Source organism: Columba livia, chromosome 3 (genome assembly GCF_036013475.1).
Source record: "Columba livia isolate bColLiv1 breed racing homer chromosome 3, bColLiv1.pat.W.v2, whole genome shotgun sequence".
In the NCBI taxonomy this organism is placed as follows: domain Eukaryota; kingdom Metazoa; phylum Chordata; class Aves; order Columbiformes; family Columbidae; genus Columba; species Columba livia.
In genome coordinates this window covers 31,516,263-31,543,911 of record NC_088604.1, presented here as the reverse complement: position 1 = coordinate 31,543,911, position 27,649 = coordinate 31,516,263, and the positions used below count along the sequence as shown (strand labels likewise).

Genomic DNA, 27,649 nt, shown 5'->3' with positions numbered 1-27,649 from the left:
CCAAACTAAAGAGACCCAGCTCCCTCAGCCTTTCTTCATAAGGGAGGTGCTTCACTCCCTTAATCATCTTCGTTGCCGCGCTGGACCCTCTCCAGCAGTTCCCTGTCCTTCTTGAACCAAGGGGCCCAGAACTGGACACAATATTCCAGATGTGGTCTCACCAGGGCAGAGTAGAGGGGAAGGAGGACCTCTCTCGATCTACTAGCCACCCCCCTTCTAATACACCCCAGGATGCCATTGGCCTTCCTGGCCACAAGGGCACAGTGCTGGCTCATGGTCATCCTGCTGTCCACCAGGACCCCCAGGTCCCTTTCCTCTACACTGCTCTCTAATATGTAATTTCGCAACCTATACCGGAACCTGGATATACATGCTGTCCACATTATCTGCATCTGTTATACACATGCAAATGTGAAGGATGCACAGAAAACAGAAAGGAAAGCAGTTGTTTCAGCCAAGGAGGCTGGTATGAAGACATGACTGACTTCTTCAACCCACACTATTGCCTCCGAGAAGTCAACGTATCAATGATGAATCACTCAATTTCTGATCTCAGATAGTCCACAAGTCAGTGAGGCTACCATTTAATCTATACAAGGTTAAATGTTTTAATCAGAAAATTAAGGAGAATTCAGTAATTTGTGTGCACTAATGCTGTGGCACTGTGTTTTTCTGCCACATGAAGTTTTAAAAGCATATTTCAAGCTGTGTTTAGTTATGACAGCACGGAGTGCTGAAAAATGCATTGGAAACTTGCCTGGTAGGGAAGGATTCATAAGGTTTCAGATTGTGCACTTCGTGCGCGTTGCTGCACCTGATGAATGCCTTTTTCTCAAAGTAAAGATAGGTGGGTTATTATGAAATTCTCATACAAATACTTTTTTAAAAGCAGCTCTCAAGTCCGCCCGATGCACAGGGGAGCAGCACGGCAGAACCACGAGGGGAAGCGGCTCAGGCCAGCGCGGACAGACCGGGCAGCGCGCTGTGCTGCCTCCCTCGGGGGCAGGGGACGGGAAGGCGGCAGCGGGGCAAACCGAGGGGACCCGCGCGAAACGGCCGCCTCATTTACAACTTCTTACTTCTGCAGAGCTCAGAAATATTCCTCCGTTAACAAAAAAAAAAAAATCATCAACAGAAATGAAGCGAGCGGTTGCGCGCCGTTACAAGAGGTGAGTACTCGGGCATGATCCCCTCCGTCTCCCACAGCACAGCACAGCACCGCACCGCACAGCACCGCACCGCACGGCACAGCCCGGCCCGGCCCGTCCGCGCTGCCCCGGGGAAGGCGTCCCGACCGCCAGCCGAAGTTGGCCCCGCGGTGGTGCCGGCCGCACCGCGGAGGGAAACGAGCGCCGCCAACGCCAGCTGGGCCCCTCGCCGCGCCCCGAGGGCGCCGACCGCGGAGCTCCGCGGGCCGCCCCCTTCCCGCGGCACCCGGGGGCGGCAGCCGGAGCGGAGCGGGGCGGGGCGCGAGCCCCCTCGGCCCCCGCCCGCGGGGACCCTCCCTCCTCCCTCCCCGCCCGCCCTCCCTCCCCTCCCCGCCCCCGCGCACCGCCAGAGCCGCCCGGGGAAGCGGAGGAGCAGGAGCGTTTCCCCAGAGCCGCCCGCCGAGCCCCGGCCGCGACGGCGCGGCGCCCCCGGCCCAGCGCGGCGATGCTGAGGGAGAAGGAAGAGGAGGACGAGGGGAGGCGGCCGCTCGCGGAGTAGAGGCGGGAGCGGGGCCGGGCACCTGCCCTGCTGGGCTGCCGCGGGGCGCCCCGACCCGACCCGACCCTTGGGTGGCCCCCGTGCCCGCAGGACGGAACGCCAGCCGCCCCGCGGAGGAGCGCGGGCGGGGGAAGGGGCAGCCCCGCCGCTGCCCGGGGCCATGCGCTGAGCGCCGCCGCGCCCGTCCATGGGGCGGCGCTGAGGGGCGGCGCGGCGGGAGGGCGCCGGGGGCAGGATGAAGTCCCTGCTCTTCAGCCGCTTCCTCCTGCTGCTGCCCTGGGTACTCATCGTCATCATCGTGCTGGACATCGACAGCAGCCGGGCGCCGCTGCCCGCCCTGGCTCCCCGCGGCGGGGGCGGCAGCGGGGGCGGTAGCGGGGGGGCTCGGCCGGCGGCGGCGCGGGCGCCCCCCCAGCGGCGGCCCGAGGCGGCGCTGCCCACCATCTATGCCATCACGCCCACCTACAGCCGCCCGGTGCAGAAGGCCGAGCTCACCCGCCTGGCCAACACGTTCCGGCAGGTGTCGCGGCTGCACTGGATCCTGGTGGAGGACGCGGCGGCGCGCAGCGAGCTGGTGAGCCGCTTCGTGGCGGGCGCCGGCCTGCCCTGCACGCACCTGCACGTCCCCACGCCGCGCCGCTACAAGCGGCCGGGGCTGCCCCGCGCCACCGAGCAGCGCAACGCCGGCCTGGCCTGGCTGCGGCAGCGGCACCAGCACCTGCCGCCCCCCCAGCCCGGGGTGCTCTTCTTCGCCGACGACGACAACACCTACAGTCTGGAGCTCTTCCAGGAGGTGCGTGCGGGGCGGGCGGTGCGCCGGTCCCGGCTCCCCTCGGGCGCCCGTCGCTGCCCGTCCCGCCTCGCTGCGCGGGCTGTGTCCGTCCCCGCTCTGGGAGCCCCTCACCCAAACCCCGGGCACGGCTGCGCCAGCCCCGCTCCGCTGCCCGCCCCTCACCCCGGCTCTGCCTATGTGCGACCACCCCCTCTCTCGATGGTAACAGCTTCTCGTCCCTCCTTTCCACGCTTCCACCAACTTTTTTGCTGCTGTTTTCTCGTTTTCCTGCTGAGCGAGGCCAAATTTAGGGTTTATATAAGGGACCCTGTGGTTTTGTTAAAACTGGAATGAAAAGCGCTCTTTGATGTCCCTGTCGGGCAAGCTTGCATCAAGAGCCGCCATCCTTCACAGTTTTTTCTTGGCGGGAATGAATTCACCCAGAGCTGTCTCCTTCACGTGGAGCTGCCCAGTCTTTTTGAAGCCTTTCACTCTTAAAAGCAGCAAATCGTTTGTATAATCACTAAACACCCTTTCAGGAGTCTCTTTTGTGAAGGGACCAGGGTTTTTTGTTTCTATTGCAGCCCCTTGGTGAAACACTTTGCTCCTTTTCGGTGGGAATTGGCAAGTACTTGGGAGAGAGGGTGTCCAGCTTGCCTTCGGGGTTCCCCCTGGCAGGAAGGAGTGATGTTTAATAAGTGGGCATAAAACACCAGAAGAAAGGTCGTGTACATCTTCTGTGACAGCTGGAAGAGTAACCTTGGCAGGGAGAGGAGGCAGGGAAACGGAAGAGTAGATTGGCAGCGGATAGGGAACGCACAGGGCTTCAGACAAATTGTGGTCCACGACTTTTGCTGGCAGACAGTGCAGTACTCAGTGGTGCGCGCCCATATTCTGCAGTTTGGAAGCACTGTGCTTCCTCGGATGCTTTACAGTCGGTAGGTTAAAATGCACACGGTACTCAGAAATGTGGAGCACGTGAGATTCTCCAGAGCAACTTATTTTAGAAATGCTTATGTTCGTCTGTGTTTAGATTCGTAATGCATCCCTTTCCATTTCCAGGCTGGGCAGGTGCAGGGTCCCTGTTCCACAGTAGGGATGCTCCACTTCCTTTGCCTGTTTGGCATTCAGCATTGGAGCCGCTAATTTGAAGACCTTTGCCTGGAGGCTAAACCTTTGTTGTAATTGATTTTCTTAAAATCTCAGGGCTGTGCTTAGTGCATTATAATGCAGACTAATTCCACCTACCGATGTTTGATGTGATGGGAGTGTCCACCCCTGTTGGGGGATATAAAGCTAATTTGGTTCAATTTAAGGGAGTCTGTAAATCGATACAGAAAATACACTTTGCCAGTATGAGTGGTGTGGGACAAAAGATATTTGGAGACGAATCTACTTTGTTTTTTTTTGAAGAACAAACATTTAGGGCAAGCTAAAGGAAAAGCACTGGCAGGTGTATCCCTTGAGTCACTGAAAGGGGGTTGAGTCTGATTTATTCTTCTATCATTTCCCGTATTATTCTTCTAATTGCTGTGAACGATGAAATAAAAGAGGTACAAATTACCTTTCTAATCAGCTAGGAAATGCAGGAAAGCAAGGGTTTAAATCTCTCTGAAGGATTAACCTTGAAAATTGCAAGCACAACAGGCAGTCTGTGTTTCCTTTTGCTAACAAGAATGGAAATCCTGGGCGTGCAGCTCCGCAGTCCTAAGGCTTCTCTTTGACCAGGGTTCAGCTGCTGGGGAAGAGGTGTTTGTACTGAGCCCAGTGTTCACAGGCAAACACATGCATGAGTGAGTTTTCCCTGTGAAATGTGGTGGTTGGAAAGCTCTGTTACAGGAGCTGAGAAACAGCTTTTGCTTCTGTTACCAGTGCAGGTTCCCGTGGCTGGTTCTGGGGTCACCAGCGCTGTGTGCACAGGGTCTGGGACGGCACTGGTAGCAGCACGGGGAATGCCCACTGGCCTGGCAAAGTTAACCCAAGTCCTTTGGCAGACTTTGCCAACGGGATGTGCTTTTACAAGGAGTGGGAGGTTGTGTGTGGAGAGAGCCTGTAGTCTTGTTTTCAGTCGACGCACTGCTTGAGTTTGTTGGGTTTGTTTTTTTTTTTTTTAGTTTTTTTTTTTTTCTTGTTTAAAAAAACCAAAAACTTCTGTCTTTATGGATTCTGTCTTGACAGCTCTGTAGTAAATCCTGATCTCTCCTTCAGGAATTGATTGATTTATGAGGGTAAAACATGCTCGTCTTCTCCAAGCATGAAGAGAACAACTTCAGAATATGTTGCGCACAGATGAATTGTAGTAATTCGTGTCAGGAAAGTGGCAGTAACAACACCTGAGAGGGAGTTTTTTTCAGTTTGTTACCCTGCCATGAACAATTGTCCAGAGCTGCAGTCGCATAATCCCAAGGGAGGTCTGATAAACTGTAGTCTTCTCACTGGGGAGGGTAGTGTACATGCAGAGGGACAAGACAGGAGCCCTCAGTTCTGGTCCTAAAACCATCCTGTGCTGGCTGGGTGACCTTCAGCATGTCACTGACATGAGCTCCAGGGGCATGTGGGTCCCAAACTGCCAGCAGCAATGTCTGCCAGCATCTGCCCACAAGCAGTTATGTACGTTTGTGGGTTTGTAAAATTGTAGGTGTGTCTTCTTTGTAGTGGCTTTCTGCCAAGTCAAAGTTGGTTTCAGTAACAGCAGGGAGGGTTTGGGGGGGTGACATCCAGTGCTAGTTAGAACCATAAAACCAGTATGAAGGAAGCATTGGTGTTAGGGGCGCGTCTCACCCAGATGTGGAGAAAGCAGTACTAGGGAGCAGAAGGCGTGCCAGGGAGCTGCACATCAGTGAAGGATTATGTTTAAGGCAGCTCCTTTGCTGTGGGTTTCCCCAGTGCCCTTAGAAGAAGACAGAGCCTTTTTAACAAAGCAAAATCAGCAAAGCCTTTACTGTGAGTATAGACTGTGAGGGCATGATCAAAAAGGAGTGGGCTTTGACATGAGGTGCCATGGGATACTTCCGAGAGCTTTTGATGGGGAAATTCTAATCTCTGTCCAAAGTACTTCTGTCTGGCACTTATAGGAATGAGTACCTTATAATTGATATGGAGTGAGCTGGGCCCAACAGACCTGGGCAAAATGTGTTTCATGGAAATCAGGAAACAACTCAAACAGCTTACAGTAGTGTTTTGCTGGAAAATGTCACCATCTGGACTAAATCTGGAACCCTCTGGTGCTATTTATAATCGTCCTTTTTTTTTTTTTTTTTTTTTTTTTCCCTAAGGCATAGGATGGTATGTGGATGTATAGTGTAGCTTTTGATTGGCAAAGCTATGTCCTTAAAGTCAACTTGTGCAGGCGCTGGGCAGGTTTAGCTGTTTGTAGAATAAGATGGGGAGCCTGGTTTGTCTCTCTGCTGCTACAGTGTACTCAGCATTGGCTCAGCTGAGCATTTTGTTAGGAAAGGCTCATCTTCCCTGGAAAGGACCAATTGGTTCAGTGATTGTGAAGTTCTTTAAAGTACTAAATGGAGCTGAAGCAATGATGAAATATTTCCAGGAGTGGATGTGTGACTTTTTAGTTATTTGCAGCTCTTACTGCTTGAGAATATAATGGTGGACAGGTGAAAAAATCATGCTTCAATGCTGGTGGCTCTGGCATATTGTGTTTTGTTACTTACTATTTTGGGATCCAGATATCAACCAATTTTATATTTTTTTCTGCTCAGGTATTATCTGTTCACCTGGAGGTGTCCATCTGCACCTCTCCCTCAAAAACAACAGTCCACTTTTTGAAAATACCTTTTATCAGTTGAACGTCAGCCTGCATAGATAACAAGGCCGCTGAGAGGCCTGAAATCCCAGCCACTGTGTTTTATATGCCTTGCAGATGTTTCTACATGAATCATCGTAACTTCTATTTTTTACTGTAAGCTGTTCTTTTTGTAGTGACTCTGTTATAGTTTCTCTTGTGTTTGTGCTTCATCTTACTCCTGAATGCAAGTTATTGTAGTATTGTGGCTGATGCCTAGCAACTGCCAGTTCTATACTTTCAGACTTCCAGAAAGAAAACCTTAGATAAACTGGCACTCCACCTTCACAGAAGGATTTTAAAAACAAGATTAGCCTAAGTGCTGGAAACTGAAGACAGACATAGCTAAGTTCCACTTCCCTTAACTCTTCACATCCTTCGCATATTTCTATACCTCAGTCATTTTCTCTCTGCCCTTTCTGTATTTTGAGTAGTTGGCCAAAGGCCACTTCATCCTTGGTCCATGAATGGTCATGTATGCAAGTTGGTGAAATTAGTGTTGGAGATCCCGTCTATACTGTTGTTGATTGTGCAGACTCCTCTGAAACCTTTGAGGGTGAGGGGTGAGCTGTCTCAGGAGCACAGAGACCAGGACAAAGGTCTTCTGCTTGTGTGAGCTTGCTGCATTGAGAAATGTGTGGATTTTCAGAGATTCCTGCCTGGATTATATCTGTCACCTTTGCTTATGTTTTGCTCAGACACCTGAACTGAGATGGATGTGAAAAATCTGGAGTACTGCGTCCAGTTCTGGGCTTCGCCAGTTTAAGAAGGATAAGAAATTCCTGGAGGAGCCCAGCAGTGGGCTACAAAGATGATTAGGGGTCTGGAGCACCTTTCTTATGTGGATTGACTGAGAGAACTGAGTCTGTTCACACTGGAAAAGAGAAGGCTGAGAGGGGATCTCATCAGTGTTTATAAATATCTCAAGGGTGGGTGTCAAGAGGATGAGATCAGACTCCTTTCAGTGGTGCCCAACAATAGCATGAGGGGCAACGGGCACAGACTGAAGCACAAGAGGTTCCATCTGAATATGAGGAGAAACTTCACTTTGAGGGTGTCAGAACACTGGAACGGGCTGCCCAGAGAGGTTGTGGAGTCTCCTTCTCTGGAGACATTCAAGCCCAGCCTGGACACATTCCTGTGTGATCTGCTCTAGATGAACCCTCTTTAGCAGGTGGGTTGGACTAAATGATCTCCAGAGGTCCCTTCCAACCCCAACCATTCTGTGATTCTGTGAAATTAAAATGGTCATATCTAAAACTATGATCTCCCTTACTGCCACCCCATGTCCTTTAGTCATTGGTGTCTAAAATTTCTTAGCAACGTTTGCTGGGTTCCTCAAGCAGGCACGTGTAGCATGTTCCACTGTCTTGTCTGAGGATGAGCTGAGGATTTGCAGGCTGGTCCTCCTTAGGGGAACCCATGCTGTAAGGTTAAATCTGAATACAGCCTTGCAGCACAGAGCTTGAAGAAAATCACAGCACTGGCATTTCTAAGGAAAAAAAAAAAAACCTTAAACCTTTTATTTAATAGCTTAGTAGTTAGCCCTGTTGCCCACTGAGTTGGGGACCAGGATGCCCCAACTGTGATGGCTGAAGCTGGGAGACAGGTGGGAGGAGAGAGAGGTCAACCCCTTCTCCTGAAGCTGATGTAGTCTTCGCTGGTAACTCAAGGTTCATGGAGCCACAGAGAAGGTAAGAGTGATCACTGAAGAGGACAGTCAGCTAGATTGCTCTTTGCAGAAGTAAGTTAAACATCAAATTAAACAAAAAATCCCTAATATTTTGGAAGTATGCTATTTCTTATGTAGTGGCCTAAATTGCCCAGCTAGAATCATCCTCAAATCAGCTAGGTGGGAGCAAGCATTCATGAAGAACGGGTGGGAAAATAGGAAACATTTTGTCTTGGCTAATGGATGTGAGCTTCTCATTGAATGTTGGGCCTGTCCAACTCTGGTAATTTTTGTCATGGCACTGTAGAGCAGAGGGCAAATTGTGTGAATGAGTCAGGCTGAAAATATTTTCTTACGCCCCTGTCCTTCACTCTCAGAAGGTGTGAATGAAGGTAGCAGATATTCTAATGGCTGATAATAGTTTCTAGTCCATCCCCCCTCATCCTTATTATTAAAAATAGAACAAAAATACTTGCAGGCATTGCATGTCACACAGGCTTCAGTTTTCCCATGATCATCTTTGTAAAATATTGTGAGAGCAACTCAAAAAAGACATTACAGAATAAGTAAATGTTTAGTATTTATTCCTACTTTGACTAGGGAAGGCTTAGTGCTCCTTTGATAACTTTTACATAACTGTCCTAATCTTTATGCACTGCATTAAGTTAACTTCTGTGTATATTTTAATGGATATATTTATGCAAAAGATTTCAAAGTAATAAAAGTGAATCTGTTTATCTGTGAAAACGTGGAGATCTTTTATTGTATCTCTTGGAGCTGGTGGGAAAAATGAAATTTTTGCTATAGTCTTAAAAATAACATTTGGTAGCCTAGACAGAGTTAATTATTAGCTGGCTGTCATTAGTTATTTTCTTCGTAATAAAAAGATCTAAATATGAGTTAGCAGTGCATTAAATACCTTTCTAGTATATAAATGATTTAAGAATACGTGACAGATTTTAAATGCATGCTGACATTCCCCTTGCACGTAGACATGTAATACCTGTGCTAAAGAGGCTGGATTAGGAAGACTGGTAGAGGAAACAGTGGAGGATCTTAAAAACGAGAGGAAACAGTAACCAAAAATTAAGGGGAGGAGGGGGGCAAATTGAAACGGATTTATCCAAGTGGGGGACTCTGCAAAGTCCCGAGCACTGTCTGTTTCAGCACTTTGACAGCATTGTTCTTCCTTGTGAAACTGATGCTGTTACTATGAAATAAATTACAGAGTGTTCAGCAGCTCTTCAGAGGTACAATGCGCACCACCTAGCAGAATAACAGAAAGTAGGATGAGAAAAATAATGAGTATGTGGAAGGGCCAAAAGGAAACATGAACAGCAAATGTTTTGGAAGCCTTCCCAATCTGGAGAAACTGGCTCCTAGCAGCTTTAGTTAAATATAGTACAGTTTTCTCCTGTAGGGAAGCAATATTGACATTTGTGCCCGAGGATGGTGGTGTAATTTAGAAGCATTAGTCATTGTATCCAATATGTAAAATGTTGCTTGAGAGAAGGGGGGATTAATCTGTCCTCTCTCTGAAGTGTAGATTGGGTACGAATCAGCAGAGGGTGTTTAAATCAGATGTTTGGAAAAAAAGCTTTCTAGTAGTGAGGAGAGTGAAGAACTAAACCAGATCTCCCGTGAGAGTTGTGGAGCAAGGTAGATCAAGGACTGACTTTTTATCTGTAGACTCTTTCTACAAGTTTTCTCATAGAGAGATACCCTTTACAGTCAAGTTTGCTGACAACAAACTTGCTTTTTGAAGTTACTATCCCATAAGCATCACAGTCCCTGAGCCCCAAAACTCCCTGGCACAGATTTTGTATGACTCGGTACCTCCTTTGAAGTGATGGTAAGTGGTGGCAAACGCTCCATTTAACACCTAAGTAAACAGGCACGGCATCGTTGCAGCTGAGCTGTCCTCCTGTCCTGTAGTGCAGTCATGTAAGGTTTGTTGAAGCAAAATTTGGCTTTAAATTACCTGTGAGTAATGCAGGATGCCTGAGAACTAGCAGGGAACCTGTAGGATGGTGGTTCCAGCCTGGAAGCCTTTTCACTGTAGGAAACGTGGCTATGTTTCCTTCTGTCTGTCATTTGCCTTCATTCCCCTTGGGCTTTTATATTTTGTTACTGGCTTGGTATCTTCCCTATCCATCAGTCTGGCGCATCCCATTAAGCAGCTTTTCTTGATTGACTAATGAGATGCTATTTTTGGCAATGCTTTTACAACTGTCTTCTAGAGCTCAGCTACATTTTTCTGCATTTTCACTTGTTATTCTTTAGTGATTCCTCTATGACTTTTGTGTTTACTGTTATAAGCCCATCACCTCACTGGGATTTCTTTGGTCAGCTGTTACTCCTCTGTCCCGCCATTTCCTTGCCTGTTCCTTCCTGATTGTCGCCCCCCACCCTGCTTCGTTTGGCTTTGTTTTAGCGCCTTAGAGAGTCCAGCACATCATTCTCCTCCTATGGCCAAGACCCCCTTCCAAATAATCAAAAAGTAAATAGAGGACAAAAGCATTTCCAGGGGGAGATCCATCCTACCTTAAGATAGCTCTCTAAGCCAGGCAGGATGAATCACATCAGTAGGTTCCTACCTCTGTTCATTATCTATAGAAGTCTCACTAGGACAGGCCAGATGCCTGACTTACAGAGCTAAGTGTCAGTGAGATGAATACCATTCATTTAAGCGACTAGAACTTAAAACGATGAGTATTAAGACAGCATGTGCTATATTGCACCTGAAAATGACAGATGATAGAAGAGTAATTTAGGAAGCTGTTTCCAAGTTATAGGATTTTGGCAGTTGTTTAACCCACAGCAATAAAGCTGTTCAGAATTAACATGTTTTTGAATCACCTTTTTGTGTCCCAGTGATTAGGAGCATCAAATTCCAGATGCAAGTTGGCCTTTTAATCCAAATAATAGCTTTCTCCCCATCATATATAAATACAGCCTTAGCACATCAGTATATTAACTGCAGTAATACTGTTCTCAGAAGATTAAAAGAAATATTCCTACTTTCATCTGCCTAGCATATCTTGAGGCTGTGAGGTATTTCAGAATTAGCATAAATACCGGTCTAGATGTGCTCTTTCAGTTTTTACTTAAAGGGATCGCTGTTTTCTTGACACCTGCTTATTTCATTTTCCAAAATGTAACCTGTGAGAATAAAGAAAGTAACCCAAGGACAGAATAAAAGATCTGTAAAGGTTTATTTATTTCCTTCTGGTGTGTGGTGGCTTTACTGACTTAACTCGCAGGAGCTGAGATGGACCCAAGACTGTAATAATTAGAACACCTTGGTTCATTTTGTGCTGCTTTCAGGAGGTCAGTAAGATACTTTTCATTGACAAGATTCTTCCTATGCATGGTGTGTGGTGAAGTATTAATGAAAATCAGTGTGGGTGATGAGGCTCATTTTGCAGCACAGCTGCCCAGATGTTTACGGTGAGGAAGGCGGGTTTTGGGCTCACCTCGCTCCTGTGTCCGGAGCGTGTCTGCCCTTCTGCAGCAGTTTGTGTTGGCCCTGGGTACAGGCAGCTGGCACAGGGCAGCTACAGTGCTGTCAGTCAGTACACTAGTAATTTGTTCAGGTTTCTGTACCCTCCAGAAGGTGTTAAGGGCAACACAAAGAACTTAGTTGGCATCTGTGTTCCTCCTGGGGTTAATACCAGTGTCTGGGTGCATGTGGCTTGATCATGCCATTGCAAACCTATTGGAGACTTGCCTGTGTAGACAAGTCCAATAGGATGATGCCTTTTGTCCATGTCTGATGTGTTTGGACGTTAGTTTAAATACACTGTTAGAAGATTTTGTGAAATGGATGTATCATTAAAATGAGAGCTAAAAAGCTCTTCATGAGAAGGTTTGACTGACTTCCCTATCCAAATAGCTAATTGCTAACTCTGCATTTCCTAAAGGAAGGAGTGGGAGAGATTGGAAAACTAATCCTAAGCAGGGGGAACAGTTACAGACAAACACATTTAACAATAACCTGTAGAGACATTCATGGCAGTCTCTCACTGGCAGTTAAATAGTCAATGATTTGGATAGAATCCTTATCACAAATTCCTCTGTTGCCAACTGCATACACACCCTGTTCTTCTGCAGTATGGGCTGCTGCTACCGAGTGAAATGGCCTGACCTGCTGCACCAGTTATTAGGGTGGAACTGAGAAAATTTTGCTAAACAATTTCAAAGTTGCACAAAGAACTGGAGCGAGAGAAGGTGCATGCCTCTTCTGTGTATACAGACTTATTTGTGGATTTTTGAATGTGTCTTCTATGGCTTCGCCGTGTGAGACTTCTCCTAAGAATCTGCTAATGTTTCTAGCTTAGAAATGTGAACCAGAGTGATGAGAGGTCTGTTTTTTCTGGTGCATCTCCTGGGAGTCTAGATGATATGCATGATAAGTCTTTCACCTTGGCAGAAAGAGAGGGAACTGTTTAATATTTAACCAAGGTTGTCTTTTACTTGAACATCTATTGATAGGGGACTGCAGTTACAAATATGTAAAACTGTGTTTGTTTTTGCTAAGAGGAGTGCTTGGAAGGAGAAAGGGATAACCTTTCCCTAAGGAATAGGCCTCAGCTACAACAGAAGACAAGAGATTGTTTTAAAAATTGATCAAATTAAGCCCACGTTCCACTGAAATAGTTTAATACTTGCTTAAAGAGGACCATATTGAATCACAGTAGTTAAAACGGTGGCTTTTGAATCGGTGTGGTCAAATTGTGCAAGTTGCCATGTCTGTGCTCATCTTCTCCAGTTCTCACACCGGACTGCCAGGGATTTTCCCATGGGGAGCAGCGCATCAGGTTCGTGTCATGTTATCTCCTGTTTACTGAAGAAAATAGTCTGCTAACCAGTGAACTGAATTCACCAACTCCCAGTCATTCACGCTTTGTGATACGGAAAGAGTAGGTTTTTTACTTTCTGTAGACTCCTATAGATAGGTTAGATAAGGACCGTGTTTCCAGAATTACATTTAGTTACCTTTACACCATTGGGAAAAACTCCCGTTGCTGATGGCAAACCAGCAGAAGTGCCCTGCCCAACCTGCTGTCTGTGCTTCTCGGAAACTTGTAGGAGCTTTTTGAGAGAACATGTACGAGCTGGAAAGGCTTAGCCCAAACTTAATCTTTTGGTGAGCCTTTAATAGACCTGAGCTCCATCTGTTGTACAAATCTGGTACGTTGCAGGTAGGGCAAGAGTTGTGTGTCACGATTTCCTGTAGTCAGTGTATTTGTTGCCAGTCTCAAACTAATTGTACTTAATGAAGTGTGCATTTATTAATCATCGTTATTATAATATTCTCTCTCACTGGGCTTGTACAATACCTGAGCAATCTATAGAAATAAGCCTACTGCAAGAACGCTATAGTCTTGCAGATAAAAACAATCATCTACTATACCTTTGAAAACGCAATCAAACAAGAAAACAAATACTGCTTTTTCATGGCTTTTAGAATTGTTGCTATATGAAATAATATGAAAAGGATATTTTAAGTAGAATTTAAGTAGAGAGAGATTTCACAGAAAATGAGTGGGCACATGCAGCTTTCAAATGCTTCTTCTGTTGGGCTGAAGTCTGTAAGCTGGAGCTGCTGTTAAATACCTGGTCTTGATGATGACTGTGCAGGCTTTCACAGTATCACAGTATGTTTGGGATTGGAAGGCACCTCAAAAGATCATCTAGTCCAATCCCCCTGCTGGAGCAGGAACGCCTAGGTGAGGTCGCACAGGAACATGTCCAGGTGGGTTTTGAATGTCTCCAGAGAAGGAGACTCCACAACCTCCCTGGGCAGCCTGTTCCAGTGTCTGTCACCCTCACTGAGAAGAAGTTTTTTCTCAAATTTAAGCGGAACCTCTTGTGTTCCAGCTTGATCCCATTACCCCTTGTCCTATCATTGTTTCCCACCGAGAAGAGCCTGGCTCCATCCTCATGGCACTCACCCTTTATATATTTATAAACATTAATAAGGTCACCCCTCAGTCTCCTCCAAACTAGAGACCCAGCTCCCTCAGCCTTTCTTCATAAGGGAGATGCTCCACTCCCTTAATCATCTTTGTTGCCCTACGCTGGACCCTCTCCAGCAGTTCCCTGTCCTTCTGGAACCGAGGGGCCCAGAACCGGACACAATATTCCAGACGGGGTCTCACAATATTCTAGGTGGGGTTTCCACCAGCACTTAACAAACGATCCCGCTGGGAAGCCCCCCGTGCAGTCACGCCACGTCTGCTGCCTCTTGCAGATGCGCACAACCCGCAAGGTGTCCGTGTGGCCCGTGGGGCTGGTCGGAGGACGACGGTACGAGCGCCCGGTCGTGGAAAACGGCAAAGTCGTGGGCTGGTACACAGGCTGGAGAGCTGACAGGCCCTTTGCCATCGACATGGCAGGTAAGCACCACCTTTCGTGATACACAAACTTTTCTCGTAACCGTTCTTACTTTTTTTTTATGATGGGACAGACGCAGGTGTCTCAGCGTAAGCAGCTCCTGAAACTTCTGAAGTGCAGCTGCTGTTATGGAGCCCTTCAGCACTGAATGTCCTGGAAGTCTTAGCTTGCACGGCTCATCTAATTAAGCTGCTTCTTGGCAATCTCCGAACTTACTTTCAGTTGTTTTTAATTTTATGAGGCAACTTGGCTTTTATGTTGTATAAATTGTTTGTCTGAAACAAGTTAATTGTAAATTAATCCATCCAGTTAATTTTTGCAAGGAGCTCGTGCCTTTCATTGTGTCATCAGTCTGCGCCAGGCGGTATAAATACAGACCCTTCTTAGACCTCATATCATAAAATGCTATTTTATGATGAAATTATTCCTTTTTTATTGGTTATTTGGAATGACAGTGGTAACTGTAGATGGATATAGTTTGAAACACTGGGCTTAGGGGAGAAATCACTGACAGCCATGGACTAGTAGATGAAGGCAGAAAAACTTCAAAATGGATTTAATCAATCTTCTGCTGTGAAGTTAGCACACCACGTAGCTCTGTCTTGCTGTCAGTCCACGCTTAGACAATCTTTTGTACATATTCAGAACTGCCACTTGGGTCACCTGCGTGTAGAAGTCTGAGTTTTGATGTAGTAGCAGCTGGTTTCCCAGCAAATGATACGATATTTGCACTTAAGCATCTTCTGTATTCAGGAAGGAGAGGGAATGGGGACACTATGAATACAAGGGCAAGAGCAGGTAGAAATAGCCAGCTGTTTTCTTATACCCTTACGATTTGGGAGAGGGAGACAGGCAGTGCCTTCTCTTCTCAGTAGAATATTTTTATGTGGATTGAAATGTTTGATGAAAAATATGTACAGCACTTACAGTACAATTAGTTAAAAAGAGCAAAAGAGAACTAATAGTTGTTAACACCTCAAAGACAGAAACATTAATGGGTGAATTTTTCTGCAGTGTAGAAGCATTTCAATACCATCGCTTGGCATAAAAATAAATATTTGAATGTCCAGGAAGAGGAAAGGGAGAGCTAGATATGTCAATCCCTAAACCCCTGCAGCTTGTTGAGGACTGCAGCTGTGCTTTTTAACACTCTCTGCTTGTGGATTTATAGATACATATTGATACTATGCTGTAGAAGTGGTTACTTAAGGGCATTATAAAGGCGATGGCATGGTCCATAATTCATTAGCAGCAGGCAAAAAGCCATTACACGACAAGGGCCATGGGACTAACGCCAGCATGAAGAGACACATGGAAAGCTCTTAAGTTATTGTTGACACTTGGCAGTCGCTGGCTGAAACACTGGGGTGAGGGAAAAGCAGCTCCATGGGGAGCGTTACCTGCTCGTGCTTTTACTGAAGTCACGGGAGAGAGAGGGTTGTCGAGACAAAGATACAAGAGTGTAGGAAGTGATTGCGGATCCACAACAAGGAGTTACTACTTCGTGTGAGAACCTTTGTTAGTTTTAAAAAATAACTGAAGAAATTAAATTGCATTTTTAATTTCAGCGAGGAGAGAAATGAATGCTGTGTAGGCTGGTAAAAAATGAAGTTTGCATCTTCATTCCCCTCAGGAATATGGTGGAAGGGCACAGAAAAACAGCACAGGACCTGTAAATCCAGTAGTGCATATGTGTTTGAACAGGTGCAAGATGAGGTGTTAACACGCAGTTTTCCACCCCTGTCCACACCAAATCCCCACAGACCCACGGGGACTTGCAGGGCTTGCTGACAAACCCGAGTCCATGCTGTAGTATATTACTAGCGTTCCTCCTTCTGCTGGCACCAAATATACAAGCAACTTAGCTTATGCCTAAGTTGCACATAGAGAAGATCAAGGATCTCTTTGGAAAATATTGCCATGAAAAACATAGGTGCATACATTAAACTGCTCAGCTGTTTATAATTAATGTTCTGATTCCCAAGGCACTGGTAACGAGGTTCTTTGTTTTACAGAACTATCTTTTTGTAGTGATTTTCACAAGAATTTGATCCTGAGGCTGGGTGCGAAAGGAATGACCATTTAAAAGGTTTGGGACCACTGATTTAACTTGTAGCTATTCAGAGGAAGAGCATCCTTGCTTTTAAGCACATGAACTTATTCTAGACTTCAAAATACAGGGCCAAATTCAAATCTACTGCAGGTGGAGACAGGTCCTGCTAATTTCATTGGGATCAGCTCAAAGTCCCTTGCTGGTCAGCTTTCCTAGATTCTTCTTTGAAATGCACTCACACAGGGCAATAACATTAGATCAGCAAACATGGGTTATTTGTTTTGAGAGGTTTGTGGTTGGCGCTGCTGTTCTCTAATGCTAAATTACATTCAGAAGGCAGAGTAGGTGTTTCCTGTGTTGCTTCTTGTCTGCCAACCAACACACCGTATGAATTTGTTCTGGAGTTAATTTTAAGTTCTGCCTCAGTTTTAACTGTAGGTGGGTTTAAGTTTGACACAGAATTCCTTACCCTCCGGGAAGAAAAGCAAGAGAGAATTGGGTGGTTTTGGCCACCCATGAGAACGAGTTACATCGTGATTCTCTTAATGTCAAGATCATTAAAGGAAAACAGTCGTGTGCTTTACAGTAGCACTCCAGGAGCTACTTGAGTCAGAGATGAATCCATGCCTGTGAATCACTGAGGAAGCAGATTTTGGAACTGAAGTTCAAAGCTCATCTGCTGTGCCCTCAGTTCCTCTGCTATGGCCTCAGCAACCACCTTTTTATTGGATTTTGCTGTAGTTGTGAGATCTTGAGTACATTTCATCTTCCTTATGGTTCCCTGAGGAAAAAAGGTAGTCTATTAATGACACTGCAAAACATGGCATATTTGTCTGAATCTGAAAGAGCCAGTGCTGGAAGTCACAAGTACAAATCAAAAATTTGAGTGGCTATGGCAGACACCACACTCACAAAAAAAAACCAACCAAAACCTAAACCACCCCTTTATTAAAGGGTAACAACTATTGTAAATGTTGAGTTAAAAACGAGAGCCTCTTTCGTGGTGAATTGACTGTTAGCAGATGCCTTTATTGTGAACTATAAAAACTCCTGGTTGAGCCTCTCTGCCTTATTGGAACCAAAGTAACAGGTCACGGGGAGAAGGCAACTTGAAAGCAGCAGACCCCAAGCCACAGCATGTTCAATAAGCTAAAGGTGGTACCTTGAACTGTGTGGAAACCAGTGTATCCGTTCCAACATCAGCACTGAGCAGCAGCATTTGCACAATCTGGGAATGACAAACACTCTCAGTCTCTAGCTTGCCTTCAGCTACTGCCCTGTCTACAGCATTCAGGAAGCAAAGGCATTAATCATGGCAACAAAATCTTTAAAGACTGGCTCAGTTTAATGGGATGAAGAAAAATGGTTTTTCCTTTTAACAGAAGCCATTGATCTAACACAAGTCAAGGTGTGAATTAACAGAAACAACTTTGATTGAAAGAAGCACAGATGTAATCTTTGCCATGTCTCCCAGGTATCTCATTCTCCAACAAATTAATTCTTGTCTAGGTGGCTCTTCAGCCAATTATATTTAATTTACAGCCTTGCATTAAGCACAAAAAAAACCCCTAAACACCTCTTCACACTCCAGCTATGAAATTGTCCTGTGGCGTTTCACATGCACTTAGGCCCAATATGACCATGTAGGAAAAACAACCAAGTAAAAGAATTGTATGCACGTAGCACTGTTCTGTTGTGCTATACTAGAGGCAGTAATCCCAGATTAAGCCCCGTTTGGGGATACAATTCAAAGTAACAGTGGTTTTTCACCTATTACCACAGGATCATTATCTAGTGAGGTAAATGACCAGTGCCACTCTGGTCAAAACCTGGGCCATCTCTTCTCTTTCTGATGCCAAAACGATCCATGATAAAAAGTCAACTGCACGTTCTCACTAGAAAATGTTTTTTCCTCAAATTCATCTGAATTCTTATCTACATAAATACAAAATGTCACATGCAGGATTAAAGCAGTTCTGAAGCAGAGGTGAAGAACTACAGAGCCAGGAGAGAAATCTCCTTGAATTATTTAATCAAGTTGCTGCTTTATTTATTGGATTTTTTTAAGAAACAGAGACTGCATGACCACTGATGAAGGAAACAGACCTCAGGCCAGTCAGTGCACAGTAGTCCACGTCCTTGAACACTCCGTTTAATAATTTGACTCTTATTTGACGCCTGAAAACATGGTGGATTTTTGATAGCACCCTAAACTGGTGGTTTGCAAGGGCAGGTTACATGCAGGGGGCACGGCACAGCTGGAGATCGTGCACAGAAGAAATCCATCCTCAGAACTGGATCCAGTTTCCTCAGCAGAGGAGCAAGTGTTGTACGAAGAGAACCCAGGAGAAATGAACATATGAGTAAGTCTGGGCTATGGGGCCAGGGAGCCAAGCTGAGACACACAAAGATATGCAGTAAAAATACGCCTCTTCTGCTTAAAATGGATTGCTTCTCCACTCTAAAAACTAGGACACTACACTGATTTTAGTGTTCATTTCATTTTCTTCTCCATGCATAACCAGCTTAAGCCTTAAAAATTACACTTAAAATCTTTTTTAAAAGAAACACAGCTCATACAACTGATGAAGGCTCCAACAATACTTTCCCTTGCAAAGTGAACATTTTTTTGTGCCCAAAATATGAAGCACCCTGAAACCCAGTTGCACCAAAAATTTATATTGTTTGTTCGAATTCAGAAGAAAACCCTAACCAATTGTACTGAAGTGAACCAGGCCGATTTGCTCATCAGCGATGCGGCTGCGGGCACCTTTCGGGGTGCAGAAGGGGCTGTGCGCACCGCAGCTGGCTCTGGCTGAGGGGTTTGAACGCGCACCCTCGGCTCCTCACAAGCGCTCACACTTGGCCATGGGCAGCGCTGGGACCGAGCCCACCTTGTGCTCCCGTGGAGGAAGCAGCGAGGCCTGCAGGCTGCTGAAGGCAAACCCCTACCTGGGAAGAAGAGTCCAGACTGCAATCTTTTTCCCTGGACCCGCCTGCGTAAGCCCAGCCGCTGCAGCAGAGAGCAGCGGGATCCCAGCATTGCTGCTGGTGGGTGGCGCAGGCCGTGGAGCAGGAGCTGCAGAGCTTCACGCTGCGCACAGAGTGAGGTCAAGCGCACACCTGCAGGTCTTCTACTCACTAGAGCGCTTTGCAAGGTGTGGATAAGCCCTTTCCATCTAGACACCTTTATCTTAAGCAGGATAGAATGTTTAAAGTTAAACATGTTTTCTTCAGCTGTGTCTGTCAGTGAATTGGGAACCTCAATTTACATCCAACCCATAGTCTTCAGGTGCAGTGTCCAAATCTTTATTAAAAAAAAAATAATAATAATTTCCTGGTGCCTTCTTGTGCTTTGCTACAAGTAAGAGCACAATAGGTAAGGTGAAAGTGGTTTCAGTGTGTCTTCTTTACATGTGATGCAGTAATTACTTCCTCATTTGTTCCACAAAAACCACAGATACTTTCAAGGAAAATACAGTAGCAAGATAATTCTAGTATAAGGATTTATGTTCCATTAGAGAAAGTTATATAAATTTAAAAATGAGGAATTTTTTAATACTAGCTTTAGAAATAAATGTTCTTGAAGTTTTCCAGAACAGATGTCAAAACTACAGAAAGTACTGTGAGTGCTGCTGTTAGAAAGGGACAGCTGGAGCCACTTGGAACTGATGAAAAAAGGATTTCTGTGACAGGCTTGGCAATTGGACGCAAGGAGTTAGAAATGTCATTTTTCTTTGCAAGTATATCAGTCAAGTTTTGAGTCATACTTCAAGACGCGCATATGCGACTGAGCCTTGCTGAGGGAAAACCGGAGAGTTCTCTAAATAATGGCAAACTGGAGATGAACACGAGCTGCTTCAGAGAGGGCGGGTTTGAACAAACTAGTGATTTCAGAGTTTGTGACCTCCCTTTGAGGGACCCAAGACTTGTTACCAGAGGAATGCGTTGTAGAGACAGAGGCACCGTGCAGCTGCAGCGTGTCCTGCAGCCGCCGCTGATGACAATGGTTCACGGGCCCACAATAACTAAATTGTGTACAAGGCAAAACAGTAATATGACTTGTCTTTCATCAACAATAATATTAAAACTCTCTAAAGGCTGAAAATCCCTAAAGACTGCAGTTGTTAGGTCTAAACACACTATAACCTTTTTTCTGACTTTCACCTTTGGGCCTCGAAGTGTTTGTACAGTATAAATTTCATACATTTTATTTTACTTAAAATTCAGTTTTATTTCTTAATTAGAAGTAGAAAGGAAAGACAGTCCGAGATCTTGGCAATACCTGATTTTTCAGGCAAAAAAGCATATATTCTCTACATGATGGGAAATTGATTAAACAATGTTGAAAATATGGTGCAATTAAAAAAATGTGATTGCCTCTTCAGGGCAAAACAAAACAATGCAGGATCTACAAACCTACCAAATACTGCCTATCCATACAATCAAATTTACACGTTTTTAAAAAAAAACATGGGAGATGTCTAGGTTTAAGTGTAACCTGGACAAAAATGTGAAGCCTAAAGGTTTTTCTTAACATTTCCCCCCCTCTCTCCAAGGATTTGCTGTGAGTCTTCAGGTGATTCTGTCACATCCAAAAGCCGTATTCAAGCGTCGTGGTTCTCAACCAGGAATGCAAGAATCTGATTTTCTGAAACAGATAACAACAGTGGAGGAACTGGAACCCAAAGCAAACAACTGCACGAAGGTACTGATTCCACGCTCACTAAAACACTTTCATGTCAGCTCTGTAGGTGACTGTACTAACACAAATGTTGTTTTATAGGTTCTTGTTTGGCACACACGAACAGAAAAAGTAAATCTAGCTAATGAGCCAAAATACCATCTGGACACAGTCAATATTGAGGTATGATGTGGAGACACAGCTCCAGAGGAAGGACAGTACGATGGATGTGTCCAAAGGTGTTCAAGTTCAGGCAGTGAAATAGTCTCCTTCTGCACCAGGCCTTTCCATAGGCATCTGCTGGACTTCTGTGGAAACAAAAGAAAGTTGTCAGACACTCTAATAAGCAAATCAAGTGGGTGTGCTTTGTTCTAACTTGTTTGCATGCATTTCTGACCTCCCGTTTTAATAAACTGACACTTACCTTTGTTTTAAAGCTGTTTCCACATAGTAAAAACAATCAAGAGAAACATGGCTGCAATGGAGTATCTTCAAAAATCATCATTTATGTATATACTTTTTGTATTTATCCAGCTTAATGGTGTATTTATAAACTGCTTTTAAATCAGGAACGGTTGGTCTAAATATTCGCATAAATGGATCCTCCAAACTGAACATGTTTTCCTTCATTAAAAATAGACTTCTTGAAGAAATAGTGGTCAAATAGGTCATACAATAATGAAATAAAAACCCACAGTCATTCATGGATTTATCCTTTTAATATAGGGAAATAACATTTCATCATTACGAGGCACCATAAAATGTAAACACAATCACTGTCATAAACCTGGATATCTCTGCAAGGAAAAATATATCTGTTCGCACTGAGTTACCTGGTATACATATTGTGCCACTCGTTTTCAGCATTAATACTGTGTACGTGCCTCGTGAGCCACATTGGATACTTTATCACAGGAAACTCAAATGGATCAAATGCTCATTTTTAAAAGAATAAACTATTGATTTGTAGAACTACAGCAACATCCAGGTTTATCTTTCTTTCGATAACCATATTCCCGGTTATGCACACCATAATAACGTCACAGTGAAATGTATGATGAAACAAAATTTGTTTGATACACTAGAAAACAGTGATACATTTACATTCTATTTATATATGATTAAACATTTGTTCATACAGTACCTTCTACAGGATTACTGGGTAATTTGTGGGAATCAGGGTTCATATTTTTGGATATTACTAACATGATAGCTACATCCCTTATATGAAAACATTTGATCTAGAATTTTGAGGGAAAAAAATCAGTACGTGGTTAAGCAGCTTCTTAAATATATGGTCTATGAAATCATATGCATTATATGAAAATGCTGCCAACGATGTATAAATGTATTCTGGATCTGCTTTTCACTACATCAAATTTAAATCAATATAGACCACAACACGGTCAGTCAGTTATATTCTTAATCTGAACAGCTGGGGAAAAAGAAAAAGAATATGTACATGGAAGGAACAGCGAAAGTAAATGCATTTGCACAAGGAATGTTGGGTGGCTGTTCTGGGCGAGGCTCCTATTGCGGCTTTCATTTCCACAGCTGTGTGCTGAGCGTCTGACCAGAGGAGCTGCCTGTCCAGCCCGCTGCTGTGCTGGGGGGCTGCCCAAAGCCCATCGCCGTGCTGGAGCTGCTGAGGTTCATCCCAGCCATTTGCTGGTTCATCTGCAAAGGGTACACACGAGCACAGTTAGCACTGCTAGCCAAAAAGCAGTCACACTTCCCAAAGCAGCAACCCAGTTAAAGGATGTATCCCTCCAATTAATATTTCTCATTAAATAAAAATATTGACTCATTATAAGCTTCTAAGCATTTTTCAAGAGAACAGCTTTTCTGGGAGCAGTTGCTGTTCAGGTGATCACGGTTACACATCAGCTGTAGGGCTGTACGTGCCAAGTCTGTATAAACCCTCCACGAGTGAATTCACAGAGCGTGTGACGAGGGAGTCCAGTGTGTCTCAGCTGACAAGAGCTTGCTTTTGGAGTTTCAAAGCTCACCGACAAAATCGCGGCAACTGCGATACAGAAACACCAAAGCAAGTAACGCAGCCTTGTCCACACTGGCAACTCCAGATGGTTTTTGTTCCAGCAATGTTTCTTTGAAGACCTCAAAGTCTTGGATACACAAGCTTTTATAGCAATTGCCCATTTAGGTGGCAATCAACAAAGAATGAGGCAGATTTATAAACTTGAGTATTACCTAAATCTAACCATTCTTTGCTAAAGAATCTACTCAAGACACAACAATTTCTTAAAAACAAGTGAAATCGTTCACATGAAGTTAAAGACTATAATCTAGTTAAAGGTAGGAAAGAGCTCAAAATTAAGCAAGTTCACTTTAGGGATGGTGCAAAAATACTTCTACTCTCTACAAATACTACCTAACCACTGTAATTTTCAGTGCTCCATTTAAAAATGTTCTTCAGGTTACTCTCCCTCACCTTCTATAAAATCAGTACTTATTGACAAGCCAAAACCGTAGCTGTATAGACAGAGTAAAGATGTCCCCTCTCATGAGTCTCAGGGCAAAAGAGCATTTGCAGCAATTAATAGTTGGAACTGATGAAGAGGGATGTTGGATAAGCAACATTAGATTCAGGTTAGAGACAGCATTAGGTAAAAATCAGAGTTCACCTAAACATGAGCAAACAATAGTGGGTTGCAAAAGAAACTGAAACACTGGTGAAAAAAAATGTTAAGTAAATTGCAAACTAATATTTCAGGGTAAAATTCAGCACTGTGTGCTTTCACGTGTGCATATGCAAGAACAATCCATCACCGAACATGGAAGTTCAAAAGAGCTGACTAAAACATGCTTTACCTAGTTGTCAATCTCTTTTGGAGTGGAATTCTCAAGCAGCAGCCTACAGCAAGCATGCTGTTCTGGTGAGGAGAGCAAGCTCTCCCCCCTGCAGCTGGAGCCAGAGATTAATCAGGGCCTCCTGACAGACCGTGGAAGGAATGTCATGTACTGATAAGATCTGATGTGCCACACGTTAAGAGCTTGTCCTAGGAGCCAACTTTTCATATTTATGCGATAAAATGCATGATTTTAATTTCAAAGCTGATATGGCTCTTTTTCAAGTTAGATACCTAAAAAAAGACTGCTGGCAGTAAATGCACAGATTTTTTTTTTTTTGTTTGACATTTTGAAATTCTCACCTTTTAAAAATTACTTTCAAAGCAGCATGACAGCCAGTATTTGCAAATAGGGGCTATTTTATGCGTTTAAGAAATGCTGCTTACTTTCATAAATGTTCACACTGCAGGACTGAGTAGAACAGTAAAAATTAATATAATCAAATCTAAATAAGTCACTAAGGTTCATTTCCTGAATTACTACAGTAAGCAGCATGTAATTATCATACTGTTCTTATAATTAAGAAAATATTATGAAAAAAATAGTTGCTATCGTCCATACTGAATGCCAAGGGAATCGTTTAGGTTTGATCCGCCCCACCAAATACCCTCTCAAATGCCTGATTTCAAGATGTTTCAATGGATAATGTATAAATAGAGCAGTAAGTGTGCACTAGCACTTTTAGAGAACCTTTTAAACATATTTAAAAAAAAAAATAAAAATAGCATGGAAATGCTACAGATAAATAATGAATTAGCCTCAGCAAATTATCTACAGAAGAATGTTGGAGTGCAAAGCACTGCACATTCCACTGAAATTTATCTTGAGGTCTGTAAATTGAAGTATTAATTGTTAATGGCTATCCTCAAACAATTAAATTCTCCTTTTAGTTATCAGGCTGTGTTTACATTTCAGTGTTTTGTAAGCAGAGCTAAGCCAGCTTCTTACCTGCCTATTTCAGATGCTGGGATGAGGGTAGCTACAGAAGCAGAAAACTGAGTTTGGTCTACCTTGCCAAAATTTATTCTCTGCTTCTATATTAGTTATCTTTAATTTAATTAGTCACTGCTTATTTCCATGTGCGTCTGAGCAGCTCACAGTTCAGCAGTGTGAAACTTGGCTACAGTGCAACTTCCCTCCCGCAGCCCAACATTTTGCAGCTGAAAAGCACCATCTTTTCTAAAGTGCTTGGGTCTGGTGATAGCAAGTCTTTACCTGAGAGAGGTTCCATTGAGCTTGTTGGTTTTGTTGCAATCCAAACTTATTTTGTGGTGTGACCATCTGTCCCACCATTCCACCTTGAGGTCCAACAACATTTTGAGGAAGTCCCATCACACCAGTTTGTGTCGTACCAGTAAATCCATTGGGCATTCCCATTCCCACCATCACGCCTGTGCTCTGTCCCATGACTGGCACCGATTGTCCCATCATGTTTCCCATCATCCCAGCTGCTGCAGGCACAGGAACTCCCATGGCTGGAAAGCCTTGAAAATGAGTTGATGGTTGTGTGGTAAATGGCATAGAAGACGACCCCATGAACATACCTGTACCAGAGAAAGGGAGACTTCAGAAAAAGCGTTCTGTGATTTTCTCCCCCATCCCCATAAGTTAGAAGTGGAATAAATAATTTTAAAGGCTAACTTTGTCCAATTGGACGTCAGTGCTGCTAATTTAGTTTCTGGCCTAAGGAAGAAGTTGCTTAAAACCTATCAGATTGGATATTAGGAAACATTTCTTCCCAGAAAGGGTTGCCAGGCATTGGAACAGGCTGCCCAGGGAAGTGGTGGAGTCACCATCCCTGGAGGTGTTTAAGAGACTCATAGATGAGGTTCTTAGGGACACAGCTTAGTGCCAGAGTTAGGTTATGGTTGGATTCAATGATCTTAAGGGTCTCTTCCACCTGAAATGATTCTATGAAAAGGAAGGGACTCACCAGGAGGGATTAACTGCCAGTTCTGCAAATCCCTGTGGTGAACCAGAATCTCTTAATCACTGTATTGGAGGTCTTTGTTTTCATACAAACATAGCTAAATTATGAAGATATGACAGCTCTGTAGCGATCCTGGCAGCCTGCTGTTTGCACAGCAGAGACTCAAAACCATAAATGATGAATTAGATGGCAAAAGCTGAATTCACGAATCTTTCAGTAAATTGTATACTTGATAATTTGAACAGCTATAAATAAATTAAAATCACATACTGTTTTTCTTCTTTAGCTTCTGTATTATGTTTCAGTAACTTTCTCATTTTTATAAATTGTAAAAATAAAAATCTTAGTTTGAATATAGGTAGCGGGGTTACCCAACCTTAGTTTTATATGGGCAGGAGATTACTGTTCTAGGTAAAGTTTAAAATAGAAACCTTTACAAAAAAACCAGAAACCTTTACAAAATGATTTACCTGGAGCATTTTGCTGCTGCATGGTTCCTGTGCCGTACAGAGATAAGATGGAGTCTTTGGAGAGTTGTTTCTTTGTCGACTCTTCGGATTTTGTTGTTTGCTCAGTGAACAGATCAAGATCCCCGGATGCTGCGGACAAGGTGGCAGCTGTTGGTTTAGTGGAAGTGCTCTGGGAAATAAAGGTCAAGACAGACTACTGAATGAAAATGGCAAAATAGGTTAGGTTAAATATTTACTGCACATCCTCCCTCCTAAACCAAATAAAAACCAATTCATTTACAGAAATTAACTTTAAGCAAATGAGGATCTAGAAGGATCTGGTATGACCCAAGACAAAAAAGCAGTGCATATGATATAGAAAGAGGACCAGACCAGACAGAGGTTACAAAACAAGAAAACCTAAGTTCCTGACCATCTGCAGGGCAAACACATACAGATTATTCATTCTTGTTGCTCCTACAAGTTAGAAACATAAATCACAAGCTGTAGTTAGATTATGAAAAATAATTAGGAAATCAATAAGGAGATTACAATTTACATCTCATTAATCCTCTCATAGGCAGAATAGATTAGAGCTAAAACTACTGTTACAACTCAGAGGAACAGTATTTTGGAGAAAAGGCAAAAGTAAAATTTCAGTTGATCTACTTAAAGTAATAAAATTTCTAAAATACATTGTTTATAATTGGCGTAGAGTTCTTGAGTGTATTTCATTTCTTGAGAAAGTAGTATTATCTATAACTTACTGTAGACTACAACTGAAAAACTAAAATTCATGCAGTCTGTCAGGCTTGTTTACTGCTCTTGCACCAAAATGTTTTGTAAACAAATGACATCCAGGTGTATTTCAGTGCTGTTATTTTGCTGCTCGTACACACACAGTTCCATATGGGAGTTTGCTTCGGTAACTAGGCAACTCACTGCTATCCTGTTGTATTTCTTAAAACACACAACTCATCCTATTACCAGCGGGAACTTTTAATGCAAATTGATGGTATATGCATTGAAGAAGAGCCAGGATTGCATGCATACCTAAAATATGGCCTTATTTTAGTCCAGCTAAACGATCCCCAACTGCTCAGCATCCACCTGCCCGATCCCACAGCACACACGAGTTTCAACTTTATCCTGCCCTGAAGGAAAATACTCCTTGTGCTGCCACCAGGAAGGGACCAGATCTGCAACCAGGTCCCTCTGTTCACTGTCACTGTGTACCCATGTTTGTCAGATGGACAAGAAGCCACCACAACATATTCTCACTTAAAGAAACAACCTCCAAGCTTGTCCTG

General features: G+C 44.0%; 2 protein-coding genes across 3 annotated transcripts in view; one reads left to right on the top strand and one right to left on the bottom strand.

The window, feature by feature from the left end:
• Window positions 1-1,539: 1,539 nt before the first annotated feature.
• On the top strand, window positions 1,540-22,066 carry B3GAT2 (beta-1,3-glucuronyltransferase 2). The gene is made up of 4 exons (XM_065056243.1): window positions 1,540-2,500; window positions 14,210-14,354; window positions 20,965-21,113; window positions 21,192-22,066. The coding sequence occupies exons 1-4, from the start codon at window positions 1,943-1,945 to the stop codon at window positions 21,276-21,278; spliced, it is 939 nt and encodes a 312-aa protein (XP_064912315.1). The 5' UTR covers window positions 1,540-1,942; the 3' UTR covers window positions 21,279-22,066.
• The window catches only part of SMAP1 (small ArfGAP 1), a 94,071-nt gene continuing 88,215 nt past the window's right edge, over window positions 21,794-27,649 (bottom strand). For both annotated transcript variants that reach the window (XM_065056240.1, XM_065056242.1), the window contains 3 exons: window positions 26,361-26,529; window positions 25,176-25,504; window positions 21,794-22,766 (listed from right to left, as the gene is read on the bottom strand). In XM_065056240.1, coding sequence (XP_064912312.1) covers window positions 22,632-22,766; window positions 25,176-25,504; window positions 26,361-26,529 — 633 coding nt within the window. In that variant the 3' untranslated portion in view covers window positions 21,794-22,631. The remainder of the gene's footprint in view (window positions 22,767-25,175; window positions 25,505-26,360; window positions 26,530-27,649) is intronic.